Consider the following 15,700-nt stretch of genomic DNA (forward strand, 5'->3'; position numbering starts at 1 on the left):
AAGCTTGCTATGGAAGTGAAACTCTATGAGGGGGAAGAGGAACCATGGGAATTTTGATGGTCACATAGTCTGGCATGGTGAACTGGAACCTAGGGAGGCCTCAGACACACAGCTCGTTTTCCCCATAGGTTGTTTGCTGAGCCTTGGGGCGGGATGGGAGGTTGGGAAGTTGAGCTGGAAATATGCAGTGAAGCCTTCTGCAGTCCTGCAGTGCTTAGGAGACCGTCTCCATGTGATGGAGTAGGGCGCAGCTGCAATAAACACACCACTGATTTCACCTTTGAGACGTTTTACACCAGAAGTAAGCTGATTAGGTTGAAGTGAGCAGCTTCTCACCCTACCTGTCTAATAGAGGAAAGGATGGGCCCTCACTGTGAGAAGATAACATCAACCACAGTTTTATGGCTGTTACATTGACAGTATTGATAATAAACTAAAAAGTTATGTGACATGTGAAAAGTAAAAAAAAAAAAAAAAGTTCAAAGAAGAAGGTACAAGAGAAGCAGATCCACCGATGATACAGACTTAGGAGTTACCAAGCTGTTGTAAATGTGTTAAAGGAAATAAAGGAAGAGGCTAGCAAAGTGGATGAAAAGATGAACAGTATCAACAGAAAGTTGGGATCTATCAAAAAATAATCAAGTGGATATTCTAGAGCTGAGAAATACGGTATCTGAAATTAAGATTTGAGTTTAAGAGCAAACTTGGCACAACAAAAATAACTAGAACTAGTGAACTAAAGGAAAGTTCAGTGGAAAAAAGTACAAGCTCAGAAAGAAAAAGGAATGGAAAGAAAAAAACAGCTTAAGAGACATAGGGGATTGAGTCACTTCATCTAACATACATGTGGTTGGAGTCCCAGGAGGAGAGAATGAGCAAAAGAAATATTTGAAAAGATAATGACCAAAGGTTTTCCAAACTGATGAAAGATAGCAATCCACAAGTTCAAGAAGCACCGGAAACTTAGTGAACCCCAAGCAAGATTAATATGAAGAAAAACACACCTAAGTACAACTTAGTGAGACTTGTGGAAAACAGCTATAAAGAGAAAAATCTTAAAACAACTGAAGGAAATAAACCACACTCCCTTCAATGGAGCAACAGTAAGATTGGTGGCTGACTGTCCTACAGACATTATTAAAATCAGATCATAAAGGAATGACATCCTTAAATTTTAAGTGCAGAAAGGAAAAATATGGCCAACCTGAAACTCTATACCCAGCAAAAAAAAATTTTTTTTAATTGAAGGCAAAATAAAGATGTTTTTAGGCAAAAGGTGTGACACTTTCTCACAGGTAGACCCACAGTACAATAATACTAAAGAAAGTTATTCACTCTGAAAACAAGTAATCCCAAGTGAACCATAAAAGCTCAGGGAAAAATGAAGAGCATAGGGAAGCATAAATATATGAGTAAGTATAAAAGATTTCAGACCATTGAAAGCAACAATAGTAATGTTTTGTGGGGCTTTAAACATACATAGAAATGGAGTTAAACTGGTATTTTTGTCTTGCTCAGGAAGTGGTAAAAGTCAACTGTAAATCAAGAAATTATTTATAATCTGTAAGATAATTGCCAAAAATATTACAAAAATGTTTAAACAAAAACTTCACCAAAAGTAAAATGGTATAATAAAAAATTGATTAATCAAAAAAAGAGGAATAAGTAAAGAAAAAAGAGCAGATGGAATGAATAGAAAATTTATAACAGAAAGGTATCCTTAAATATAATTAAATTACATGTAAATAGGCTTATTCCTCCAATTAAAAAACAAATTTTTGGACTAGATTTTTTAAAAAGAAAAAATATATAGTTTGCATAAGTTACATATCACATAAAAGGGTATGGAAAACAAAGAAAAGGTACACTGTACAAATACTGACCAAAAACTCTTGTATATTAATATCAGACAAAGCAGACTTTATGCCAAGAAGAATTATGAGAGATAAAGGGGGGCATTTTATAATGATAAAGGATCAGTTCAGTAGGAAGACAGAACAGTTCTAAATTTATATGTTCCTAACAACATAACTTCAAAATATATAAAGCTAAAATTGACAGGACAAAAGGAGAAGTAGATAAATCATAGTCGGAGAATTTAACAACCTTCTTTCAACCACTAATATAACAAGCAGATTAAAAAAAAATTTTTTTTATTGTGGTAAAAGTCACATAATGTAAAGCATACTATTTAAACCATATTTAACTGTCCAGTTCAGTGGCACTAAGTGCACTCCCTTTGCTGTGCAGCTCTCACCATCATCCATCTCCCGAATTTTCCACCTTCCTAAACTGAAACTCTGTCCCCTTTAAACACTAACTCCCTATTTCCTTCCCCCCACCCCCAGGCTCCTGGCATCTACCAATGTACTTTCTGACTCTATGAATTTGGCTATTCTAGGTGCCTCATATAAGCGGAATCAAACAGTATTTGTCTGCACCTAATGTATATTGGAATGCAGGTATTATTTTGTTATTTAAGGTTAACTTAATATATGTCCAGCAAGCAGATTTTTAACAATCAGTAAGGTGATAGAATATTTAAACAGTGTGATTAATTTGACCTATTTATAGAACATTATTTGCTATTTATAGAACATTATTTCCAACAACTGCAGAATGCACATTTTTTTCAAGCATGCATGGAACCTTTACCAGAATAGAACGTGTGCTAAGCCAAAAAGCCAATCTCAACAGATTTCAAAGGATTGATATCATAAAGTATATGTTCCATGGTGGAATTAAACTAGAAATATATAACAGAAAGATTAAAAATTTCTCAATTTGCATGGAAAATAAGCAGCACACTTTTAAATAATCCGTAGGTCAAAGAAGTACTCACAACCACAATCAGAAAATATATTGAGGGCTTCCCCGGTGGCGCAGTGGTGGAGAGTCCGCCTGCCGATGCAGGGGACGCGGGTTCGCGCCCCGGTCCGGGAAGATCCCACGTGCCGCGGAGCGGCTGGGCCCGTGAGCCATGGCCGCTGAGCCTGCGCGTCCGGAGCCTGTGCTCCGCAACGGGAGAGGCCACAACAGTGAGAGGCCCGCGTACCGCAAAAAAAAAAAAAAGAAGAAGGTAACATTAAAAGCCAGCCATCTAATCTTGCATCTCAAAAAGCTAGAAAAAGAAATGCAAACTAAATTCAGATAAACTGGAAATAACTAACAGAAAAAAAGACAAAGAAAATTAGCAAAGTCAAAGGTGTTTCTTTGAAAATATTAATAAAATTGATAAACTCCTACTTAAAATAAAGAGCTCAAATTAACAATATGGTATAAAAAGGAAACATTATTAGAGATTCCAGAAATATTAAAGGATAAGAAAATACTATGAACAACTTTATGTCAGTACATTTGACAACTTGTATGAAATGGACAAATTCCTTACCAAACTGACACTCAAAAAAGTAAAAATTGTGAATAGTATCATACCTTTTAAAGGCATTGAATCTGGGACTTCCCTGGTGGCACAGTGGTTAAGAATCCACCTGCCTATGCAGGGGACACAGGTTCAATCCCTGGTCCGGGAAGATCCCACATGCTGTGGAGCAACTAAGCCTGTGTGCCACAGATACGAAGCCTGCGCTCTAGAGCCCGCGAGCCACAACTGCTGAGCCCACGTGCCACAACTACTGAAACCTGCACGCCTACAGCCCGTGCTCCACAACAAGAGAAGCCACTGCAATGAGAAGCCTGCGCACCGTAACGAAGAGTAGCCCCCGCTCGCCGCAACTAGAGAAAGCCTGCGCGCAGCAGCGAAGACCCAACGCAGCCACAAACAAAAAAGGCATTGAATCCATGCTTCAGAATCTTCCCATCTCTAGTAATATTCTTCACCTGAACTAGGTCTCAGTTTTAGGTCTCTGATGTAAAAGTTCACTGTGGCTGCTGACAAGATTTAGACTCAACTCCCCTTCCATACAGTTTCCTTCAGATTGATCTCCGTTTATTTACTTTTCATCCCTTTTTTTGGAGTTTGAGACGTCCAATTAAGTATATCACATTTTCCTTCTGCCAGCTTCCGAACCTTTGAGAAGGAGACATAACTCAGGTTGGCATAAAAATGTCAACCTTATTTGTGGGGGAACTGGGTAAAAGCATCCTTAGGTCTGACTCTAGTCATCGTACCCCTTCGAATTGGACTGACCTAACTTGCCCTTTTGAGTTTGCCATGTGGATGAGAGGGGAATGTATGCAGGTTTGGGCAAGCAAGTTCTAAGAGAGGGTGAGAGACTGGTGACATGTGTGGTCAGTCTTTCACTCTCTCTCATCAAACAGATAAGGCAGAGAGAGAGAGAGAGAGGGAGAGAGAGAGGGAGAGGGAGAGGGAGAGGGAGAGGGGGAGAGGGGGGAGGGAGAGAGGGAGAGAGGGAGAGAGAGAATGGTGTTTTTTCACCTATCAACCTGGTTGGAGCCCTACTCTTATTATCCTCTTTCTCTAAGAAGTCAGATCTACCCTGTTCAGATGGAACCCCCAGTTCCACTGCCAACCTACTTCTGGGTCCTCATGTCATCTGGACCCCCTGCTCTATTTTGAATAAGTTTTTATAATTTTGATCTTACCCCCAGAATTCTTGCCTCTCCTCTGCAGAAATGTAAACCTGGCTTTCGTAGGCAGTGCTATTTTTCAACTGTACTATAACAAGTTATATTCTTTAACTTGATCAGTGCTGTCAACCAGAATCATCTCAAGATCTCAAATGCTGAAAGTTCCTCTGTTTTCCTTCCTCCTCTTCTCTGGCTAGTGTTTTCCCTTCAAAGCCTCAAATTCAGAGATTCCTTCAGTTATATACTGTCTTTCCACCTCTCTTTCCCTCCCCCCTCTCTATCACAGCAGATGGCCGTGCTATTGGTCTTAACTCCCTCAACTGTACGCCCTTCTACACAATAATTTTTATCTATATCCGTCACCCATCCTTTCTTCCATTTCTAACCATAAAGAAAAAACAGTTTCTCCTCTTAACATGGCGAACTCTAACCAGACATCTTTTCCCACCTTCTCACCAGACTTTGCTCCATTATTAACCTCTCTTCCTTTTACTGGCGTTAAAAATGAAAACAACAAGTCTTGTTAAAGATTCAGCTTTCCTTTCAAACTATGCCAGGCCTCTTAGAGTAGTTAATTCCATTTCTCCATTTTCTTTAATTCCCCCAATTACTGGAAGTTTCTGTTCTCTTTTATTGCCATCCTGAAATTTCTTTCTAAGCTCACCAGCGCCTGTTAAGTTATTCTTAGCCCTCCTTCCGCCCTGAAAAGACAGGACCGGGTGCTGCCTCCTTTGCCTCTTCTTCCTCAACTTCACTGATGGACCGCAGACTTTGTGGAAAGCTCCCCTCTCAAATAAGTAAACCTTTTAGAAGATAAGCAAACTGTCTTATTGACTTGCTGTAACAAGGGAGACCACACAGATGATTCTGAAGGACTGCCTGCTTTAGGAAATGAATTTAGGATTTTTATAGGTTGATTATAGGTTTTATAGGTTGATTATCAAGTTCTAGGGTAAGAGGTCAGAAGTGAGCTGGGTCTTTGGGTTGGTTGATTTCTTAAAGTCATGATCAATGCCCACACGCAAGGAGGTGATTGAAAGGGAAGGTCTGTGGCTGCCGAGGACACTGCGTCTGTGACTGTCCGGCTGAATGCTGGTAACCGTTCCAGCCCTCGGTCTTGCATAACTGATGGCGTGGTTATTCGCGTTCTCACTTTCAAGCACGTCTTCGGTGTATTTTTGACGATTTAAATCCGTTGCAGTTGCCCTGGTTTCCCCTTACCTTGGCTATTACAGTAACAAAATAGGTCTCACTGCCTTTCGAATCTTCTCATAGTAACTCTAAAACCAGAGCCATCTTTCTAGAATACAAATTCGAATGAGTTCCCTACTGAAAACCCTTGGCGGCTCTTTTTATGTCTAAAATACAGCGGCATATACTGAGTGTAGTGTTCAGCCCCTTTTCCAGTCCTCGTCTGTCTGTTGGGCTGTGGGTTTCCTGCTCCCTCCGTCCGTCCTGCTTTTCCCCCTCACTCCCTGCCCCCCCTTTTCTCTTCCTCACCCCCAGACTATGCTTTTATTATAGAAGTATACTGACTTTTCTGAGCTCGTACTCTGTATTGTGGCCTCTGTGCCTACAACAGAATAATTTTTGTTTCTCCTTGGAACGTTATTTGTTTCTAAACCTTACCTCTATCCGATTGTTAAAAGTCCTGTCTCTTTTCAAACTGTATTTAAATGTCGCCTGTACAGAGCATGTTACTTTGCTGGGACTATGTAGCAAAATTCTACAGACTGGGTGACTTCAACAACAGCAGTTTGTTTGCTCAGTCTTGGAAGTTAGTCATCTGAGATCAAGGTGTCGCAGGCTTGATTTCCTCTGAGGGTTCTCTCCTTAGCTTGCAGATGTCCGCCGCCTTTCCTTGTCCTCACATGGTCTTTCCCCTGGTGTGTCTCTTTGTGTCCTAACTTCCTCTTCCTATAGGGGCACCAGTCAGATTGGATTAGGGCCCACCCTAAAGGCCTTATTTTAATTTAACCATATCTTAAAGGGCCTTATCTCCAAATACAGACACATCCTGATGTACTGGGGGATGAGGGCTTCGACACATGATTTTGGGGGGTTAGAAGACACAGTTTAGTCCATAACACAGAGCCTCTGTACGTCTTCCCTGCAGTAAGGAACTCTCCCCCAAACCCGAAGCACTTTGGACCACTTGCAGCGTTTATTGTATTTGCCTTGATGTGGGGTTTTTCGAGTTGATCTGTCTGTCTCCGGTGGTTTGTGGGTTTCCTAAGGACAGGAACTATCTCTTACTCAACTTCATCTCTCCCTGCTCTCTAGTGCTGAGTGGGGCTTGATTGTTAGCTAAATTTTAAACGATTCAGTGTAAATCAGGCTTAAATATCTAATAATATATTTTCCAGAAGTTTTAGGAGATTGACATAAAATATATAGGAAGGGAATATGTTATACTTCCTATTTGAGAAGTCTTTGAGCATAGCTTGAGATTTTTATCTTAGGTTCTTGAATTATACATAAGTAATGTCAGTTTTATAGAACTAAACATAACTCTTTTATGATGTTTAATCATCCTATTGGCTTCTGTGAGCTACCTATCAGTTCTTTCAATTTTATTACTTCCATTACATTTGTTTTCAGATAAAGATGAATGTCATGTCTCAACCAACGCTGAAAATGAGAAGTTTAGAAGACATTTGCTAAGTCAAGTCACCTCATGTAAGTCTGCTCACATCTCTCAGCATCAGCTTAATATTGATTTAAAATGTAAAGCATTAAGTTCACCACCTTTGAGGCTTTCTCAGCGCTCGAATTGCTCAGAGTATCTTAGAGGCCCCTTGTATGTTGGACCGCTGGTCTCTGAGAATAGTGGAAAGATGATTACTTACTAAAGTTCATGTGCTTTAAAATCAAGCTATTATTTTAAAGCTGAGAGTAGCACTTCAAAATCGTCCTTTATTTTGTATCAAGTCTAGGCAACGAGTCCCAGCTGTGTGCCAAACTTAATGGCTCTAAAACGGTTTTCCATTGTAACAAATATTTTGTTTTTCAGTTTCTTAAGTCTTTGTACGGTTTTTTAAAATATGTTCTTGATCATTAAAGGGCGATATATAGTAACTGGAACCTTAAATGGTTAACTATTTATTCAAAAAATGTAGCTTTGAAAAGTCATCTTAACCAATCCCAACTATTACAATTATCTCCTAATGGTCTTCTGTCTTCATTCTGTCTTCTATCCTGTTTTTGTTGCCAGACAGATCTGCACGTAGAACCACTCCAATAATTTTAAAACCCTTTAATGGCTCCCCACTCACTACTGGATAGAATCCATGCCTTCCTCTGGCATTCACAGCCCTCTCCCAAGCTCCTAAAAATACCCCCCGCCTTAGCCAACTGAGCTCTCTCCTGTTCTCTGACTTCTCATTCTTGTCTGTGCCTCTGCGTCTCAACTTGGACTGTTTTCTTGGTGTTCTCTGTGACGGCCTTTGCTCCTCCCTTTCTGGTTTCTCTGCCGGTCGAAACCTTGGCGCAAGCTGGCCCCTCAAGGCTCAGCTCGGGTGTGGACCCCTCCACGAAGCTTTCCCTGATCACTCCAGCTAGAAGCACGAGCTCTTCCCCTCTCTGCTGGCTTCGCCCAGGATTTTGTTTTTACCACTGTTTCAGCACATTTTACCCTGCAGCTTTAGTGTGTGTGTTGATGTCTGTCTTATCTCCCACCCGAGGTTGTGAGGGCCAGAAAATCAAACCTCTTGTCTGACTTATTTTTGTCTTACGCAGCATTCGGCAATAACCTTTAATAGTGCTTGGTAAATATTTGTATAACAAATTGAGAAGGTGCCTGGACTTTTCTCCCATCATCCCCTTCCGTCTTTCATCCTTACAGACACATATGGTCCGTATTCATGGCAACTGTTCTCCGTCGTTGTGCCCTCCCGGCAGACCTCCACACTGCCATCTTATCCTAGGCAAACACTGACCGTGGTGTAATTAACAAGATACAGTCAGTTCCCAGCCTCAGAAATAAACTGTAGTCCCAAAGTTCATGTCTAATTCTGTTGTTTGGAATGCAGAAAGCATTTTTCCACAAAAACAATGTTATAAATAGTGGTTAGGTTTCTCAGCCAGCCCTCCCAAGACTAGTTAACCCAGAAGTACCAGTGCAGCCTCCGTGTATCACATTGTTTTGTAGAGAACCTCTAACTCTGGATATGGAAACACATCTCTCATTCCCTAGAAGCAGAACAGTAACTTTCTGGGCAGCCTGAGCTGTAGGAGGGTCTGAGCTGGGGCTCTGGCATGGCCCGTCCCCCCATATTGTTTACCCTCATACCAGCAGCTTTTTGGTTTTCAGTATTTGCATAAGGAACATTTACCGATAGGTCACTGATACTCTCATGTCTTCGGAATTGAGGGCAAGGGGACACTTGCTCTTCTCATCCTCCCACAGTAGATTCGGATGGTAAATAGGGCTTCAGCTGCCCTGTCACATGGGGGTTAAGTCAGGTATTGACAGATGAGGAGTGTCTTTCTACTGCTCACTTTCAGTTGTCCTGTGGGCTTACGGGAATTAAATATATAAGCATGGAAAATACTTCTCTCTATAGGAGAAACACATTTCTAGGCATCAGCTCTGTATTTGACATGACATCAGTTTTGTGGACAAGTGATTCTCATTCCTACGTGGGCGTAGTGATGCTTTGCCATGAAAAGCACCCGTGTATGTAAACAGCCCTGGAGGCTGACGGTTTCTGCTGTCAGGCTGTAAGAATAGCACTCCATAAAATTTAGAGAATTTAGCGTGTTCAGCATCTTATGAGCTTGGAGCACAGAAGTGAGTGTCTATTTTATGTTTAGTACTGTCCTAGATGCTGGGGACTGGGGAACGGGAACCAAAGATAATATGAAAAGTGTCCTTTCCCCTCCAGGATCCTGAATCAGGGAGTAGAATATGAAAGAAGCATTCACAGTGCAAACAATATGTTGTTAATTGCCATAAAGTACTTGTGGAAGGTAACAAACGTTCTTAGGATGATCAGAATGGCATGATTCACCATGGTTTTAAAGAGAGTGGTGGGATTTCATTTAGTCTTAGAGCAATGGTGAAGGTCTAAATAAAGAGCTAGGAGAGGAAATGATATTCCAGGTTGGATTAACAGCATGAACAGAGGACTAGAGTTACAAACAGACAAAAGAAACAGCATTACTGGCTGGAACAGAAGGTTTAGTTTATGTCAGTGAAATAATAGGTGGGAAAATGGCACCAGTGGTTCCACCCTGGCAGTGAATAAGAGTTCATCCATAGATCTTTTTAAAAATACAAGTCCCTGGATCTTAACCCCAGAACTAATAAATAGAATTGCTGGGGCAGGAGACCTAAGCCTGTTTATCTTTTAAAGCTCCCCCAGTGGTTGAGAACCACTGAATTAGAAGGAGGGGCTGAACGTAGGAGTCAGGCCTCTGTCCCTCAAGCAGTGGGAAGCCCTCAGGGGCTTCTGAGACAGGTGACATATGAGCAATGGGTGTTTGCCAAGATAAAGGATTCATCAACTGCATGTGAATGGCAGAGAAATAAGAACCAGCTTGAGTTTGAGCAGTGGTGGTGGGAAGGCAGAGGTCACATGTGTACGCGTGCATGGATGTATGGGAGTCAGCGATGTCAGCCTTGACCTCGGCGTGATTTCTTTTATAAACCGCTTATACGACTTCACCCTCATTAGTCTGATCTGTTTTCTCTTACAACCTGGCAACTTAAACAGTAATTTCCGCCAGTTTGCATTTAATGGAAGGAGACCATTGTCTACTCATGTCCACGTCTAACTCATAATCATAAGTGAAGTTGTGTGTATGAGGAATGCGACCTGTAGCGTACTCGTAAAGCGTGTACTAACCACCCACGTGTGCAGTAAGACAACCTCGGTTCTCACTGGGCAGGATTGTGCCAACAGCCAGAGTCACATGTACGATACTTACTGGCACATAATTCTCTAGCATCTAGTTGAAATTTGAAGAAATAGTGTAAATTATGCTATGCGCTTTAATATTTTTAGCAACAGATTTGATAAGCGCTTCATTTTTCTGGCAGCAGACCCACGCCTGCTTCCTGACAACAGCAGCTGCCCTTCCTCTGAGTTCATGCTTCTCTCCTGCCCACACCTGCTCCCCTCCCCTCCCCTCCAGGCCCATCCCCTGCTGGTGTCTGTGTACCACACCACACCCCATCCTCACCCGGGGGGCAGCAGAGAGGAGATTAAAGCAGTCAGAATTTCACTTCTCCTTTGCCACTGACACGGCCGGCTGACCCTGGGGTCTCACACTCCTGGCCGACGCCGGACGTGAAGGCTGCCTGCCAGCGTATCCACACTCAGAAGTCTCAAACCACGCCTTAGTCGGACATGTTTCCCATCTCTTTGACGTATTTTAAATAATTTATGTTTGGCAACAATGGGCCATGTTTATTAGATGGCAGAGAATAAATTCAAGGTATGATGTTCTGATATGACCCGTCCCCTTTAAAAAAGGATTCAACATCATGGATTTCTAAAAAAGAACCACTCTTTTGGCTATTCTGTAACAGTACATACAGTGACAGCAGTTCCTGCTCTGGTCTTCTTTGCCTGTGGCAATTAATTTACTCTTGTGTTGTCAATATCTCCAGATCTCTTGACTTAACTTTTTTATAACAACTTAGGCTTTCCCTAACCATCCATATGTTTAACCAGACAATGGATGGTCTGCTCAGATTTGAGGGAGCCTGTAGGAGAAAGGGAAGCGGGGAGAACTAAAATTTGTTGAGTACCCACTCCGTGCCATGTCCTTTACATGTCTTTTATGATCCTAACTCCATTTTACAGCGGAGGAACTTGGGATTTAGAGAGGTTTTAAAAATGTATCTGATGTCAGAAGTCAAGTCAGCGATAGAACTGGGTTTTGATCCCAGGTCTGGCTATCTAACTGTTTAAGCAGACTGATCCTACAGGTCTGCGTGACTTTTATTTGTTGGGAAACATCAGTGAACTTGGAATTGCTGGGGGGGGATAAGGAACCTCCATACTGTTCTCCATAGTGGCTGTACCAATTCACATTCCCACCAGCAGTGCAAGAGTGTTCCCTTTTCTCCACACCCTCTCCAGCATTTATTGTTTCTAGATTTTTTGATGATGGCCATTCTGACTGGTGTGAGATGATATCTCATTGTAGTTTTGATTTGCATTTCTCTAATGATTAGTGATATCGAACATTCTTTCATGTGTTTGTTGGCAATCTGTATATCTTCTTTGGAGAATAATGAAATTTTAATTTAAAATATTTAATGCTCTCAGCTTCAGTTTCCTCATTTATCCTATGGGGATAAAACCTGCTTTACTGACCATTTGGGATGGTTGTGAGAATAATAAGGTAGTGAATTTCAGTATGATTTTACAGGTATAAAAACCCTTGAAAGATTGAGAGATTTTTAATGAAAGCAAAAAACAAGCAAAAACCCACAAGGCATTAAATGAGATGATTGGGATAGATTTTGTGGTATTTCACTTCTTAACATTGCTCTACAAACTTTCCAAATAATATTTGTCAGTTTTGTAAGTCCCCACCACCATGGTTTGCCAAACTGCGTCACTGAATTAAACATCTCAGTGCAGCAGAGAGAGTCCTGGCTACATACCAGGTACCTCATTTCACTTACCAGAAGCAGTCATTAGCTTCTATACCATATCCAAGAGGTCTGAACTCTGGTAGATACTGAAATGTTCGTAGCCAGTGAGGACTCAGAGCGTTCTAAGGCTGCTCACTAGTCATAGACTTATCGGACTAAAGTTAATGTTAACATTCTCAGGATAATTCTTTATATTTTTGAAGTTTTTTATAAGCCTGAGTAATAAAGTCACATTTTGTAAAAGTACTTTCACAAAACTGCTCTTCAAAAGTGTTTCCAGGTTTCTGGGCAACGTTCATAGGTTACAGGATGGTGAATACTGAAAGAGAGCTCTGAGCTATTGTCATCCACTTAAACTTCTTCCACGTCTACAGAGAAGAGATAAGAAATGTAGGGAACTCGTTAAGTTACAAGGACAAGGTTACGAATGAAGTGGCCACGAGCCTGAGAAGTACCAAGGTCATGTCCTAGGTTTACCCCAAACCTTTACCCCATTAAAGCCCTAAGTCTCTCCTGAAAGGCAAATGCCTTAGGAAGACCAGCTGAGACCATGGAAGAATAGTATTAGAATAGTATTCAGATGTGGATCCAGGAGACTGCACCTGTTCAGTCTTGGACCCAGAAGTGCGTAGGACTCTTCCGCATCTGCCATACGTCCCAGGAGGGGTCCCTAGTCCTGAGGTGCTGACTCCCACCTGACTTCTAGTGCCAGCACTGCGCTTGCTTCCTACATCTGGTGGATGGATGTCTCCAGGAAGGGAAAGGAGACACAGGAAGCAAAGTAAACATACAAAGCAGAGACTGTCCATAATTGTGGACCATGTTTGGCTTGCACAATGTTCTTTTTAAACACGAATTCATTATTAACTAGCATTATTCTAACTAGTTCCTAATTGAATTTGCTGTTAATTAATTTAACGTACGAATCCAGATTTCTGGGTTCTTTTGAAAACTGTCAGATGTGGCAGCTTTAGTTCTACCTTTGCAGGTGGCTGTCGTCCGTTAGAGCCGACGAGAAGTTGCCTCAGTGAGATGGGAGCCTGTGCTTTCCAGTTCTCACAGCCCCACCCCTGGCTGTTGGTTTCCTTTAAATAGAATGAAGAGGAAAGTTACATGTTGCTTATACTGCCATTTGTGTTAAAATTGGAAATAACAGGTTGATAGGATAGCATATTTCAGTATAAGTGAAAGACTGTGTTATTGTCCTAGGGCTGTTGTAACAATGTACCATGAACTGGGTGGCGTCAAACAACCAAAGTTTGTTCTCTCATTGTTTGGAGGCTAGAAATCTGAAATCAAGGTGTTGGCAGGGTCCTGCTCCCTCAGAGGCCTCAGGGGAGGATCCGTGTTTCCTCTTCTAGCTTCTGGTAGCCCCACGTGCTCCTTGGTTTGCGGCAGCATCACTCCAGCCTCTGCCCCCATCTTCTCTTGGCTGTCTTCCCTGCGTCCAGAATTTCTTCTTATGAGAACAGTAGTCATATTGTATTAGGGCCTGCCCTAATGCAGGACAACCTCATTTTAACTGAGTTATGTCTACGAAGACCCTATTTCCAAATAAGGTTACGTTCACAGGTACCCGGACTTAGGACTTCAATGTAACATTTTGCAGGGGCACAATTCGACCCATAACTGATGGCATATTTCTTGATGGAGTGCAGAGTAATAGTTTAAGGGCAGAGGTCCCTGGAACAGGGTGCCTGCATTCGTACTTACAACTTGTGTGCTCTGTAATATTGGACCAGCCGCTTACCCCTCTCAGTGACTCTCCATGCCCTCATCTGTCAAATGAGGATGATGGTACCCGCCTCACAGGGCTGAAGTGAAGACAAAGTGAGGTAATACATGGAAAGGACTTGGAACAGCGTATGGCACGTGCTAAGTTTCAATAAACTGAGCCATTATTATCTTCACTGTTATTCACTCTTACTCACATACACAAGTTCTGTGCATGCAAGGAGTTTCCGTGCCCAAAGCTGTTATTTAAGATAGCATTATGAAGCAAGCCATGGACAAAGTAGAAACAATAGTTAGAAATGCTGCATGAAAAAAAAAAAAGCAACCTAAACCAATAAAAAAGAGAGTGAGAGAGGCTGGAATGTTAATAAGATTTACTTTTTCCTGCAAATAGAAGAATCATAATACATTAAAAATGTTTAGTCTCCTCACTGTATTGGATTACCTGCCCAGCCTCTAGATGCACTTGAAAGTGATAAAGACCCAGGCAGGAACTTCAGACCTAGAGGCTTAGATGTTGACTCTTGGGCTGGTGAGCACAGTGGCCCGGAGATAACACTGGGGAGGTTAGTCCAGGGAGAGCATCCAAGGCACACATTCCTTCTAAGTATCCACGCCTGCCTCCTTGGAAGCATGTTATTACTGTCTGCCTCCTTCCCATAAACCCTTGCATTGAAATTATCCTGGTTTCCCGTCACTGGGCCAGAGATTGAGGCCGAATAATTCTTTACATTTAGACCCTACTTTTCTTCCAAAGGGACCAAATATTTTGAGATATATTATTTCATTTTTCCACATAGCGTTTATGTAAGACAGCCGTACAACTTGAATTTTATTAAAAACTGAGAACTCCAGTAGAGAAGGTTTAAAGAAATGACAGGACTTTCTGAAGTCCCTGGAAGAAAATTCTTCTACAGCTTAGGGCTGTTGGGTATGCAGTACTGCAGAACGTATATGTGCCTCATTCTCCAAGGTAGTACTGTCCTGAAAACATGAGAATATTCAGATAAAATCAAAGTGTCTTACCTAATGGTGAAAGGGGCATATGGGTATGATATTTACTATTTGTGATTTTGTTCTAATAAAAGAAGTTAGGCTGTTTAATTTTTGGCAAAGAAGTGGTGTTGTGTCATTCAATTATTAGTAATTTGGAACATTTCAATTAAATGATGAATTCATCAGGACTCCTTCAGTTGCAAATGCAAGAACGCCAGTTCAAGCCAGCTTATGAAAATCAAAGGAACTTAATTGTTTATATAACTATGGTTTCCAGAGGTCCATCTGGCGTCAGGTATGGTTGCAGCCAGGAACTCGGATGATCTCATCTGGACTCTTTTTCAGCTCTGCTGGTTTCTTTATTCGTCATTCTCCAGACGGCATGTGACCAGTGAGATGCCCGGCAGCGGCTTGAGACTGTCATCTTCTCAGCTGAGCAGTCCCAACAGAAAGAGAACTTGTGGGGCTAAACACCTTCCTGCCTGCCTTAGAGAAGATGCGGATCAACCCTCCTTGACCCCGTGTGTGATGAATCATCACTGAGGCCCAGCGGAGGGCGTGATTTCCCAGTGCTTCAGTAAAGAGGTCTGGTCCAGGGACTGGAAGCCCCCCTGGGGTCTTCTCGTGCAGCAGAGAGGCTTTCTCCAAAGGAATTCAAAGAAGGGTGGTGGGAGTGTGTGCTCAGCAGACCAAAACTGTAGTGGCCTCAAAGCGTTACAAATGGTGTGTGGTGGAGACTGTAAGTTCTGATTTTAAGATGGCAAATAGAGAACTTTCTGCCTTCTCCTATTACAAAATCCATCCAGA

The 15,700-nt window shown here is 41.8% G+C and overlaps 1 protein-coding gene across 4 annotated transcripts in view; it reads left to right on the forward strand.

The window, feature by feature from the left end:
- ZNF438 (zinc finger protein 438) overlaps positions 1-15,700 on the forward strand; it is a 139,584-nt gene that overhangs the window by 52,284 nt on the left and 71,600 nt on the right. For 3 of the 4 annotated variants that reach the window (XM_024750128.1, XM_024750132.1, XM_024750131.1), the window contains exon 4: positions 7,153-7,230. The exons of the other annotated variant lie outside the window; for it this stretch is intronic. Coding sequence is in view for 1 of the 3 variants with exons in the window: in XM_024750131.1 (XP_024605899.1) it covers positions 7,229-7,230 (2 nt within the window). In the remaining 2 variants the exon portion in view is untranslated. The remainder of the gene's footprint in view (positions 1-7,152; positions 7,231-15,700) is intronic. 4 annotated transcript variants of the gene reach the window in all.

The sequence above is a fragment of the Neophocaena asiaeorientalis genome, unplaced genomic scaffold (genome assembly GCF_003031525.2).
Source record: "Neophocaena asiaeorientalis asiaeorientalis breed wild unplaced genomic scaffold, Neophocaena_asiaeorientalis_V1.1 scaffold4, whole genome shotgun sequence".
Lineage (NCBI taxonomy): Eukaryota > Metazoa > Chordata > Mammalia > Artiodactyla > Phocoenidae > Neophocaena > Neophocaena asiaeorientalis.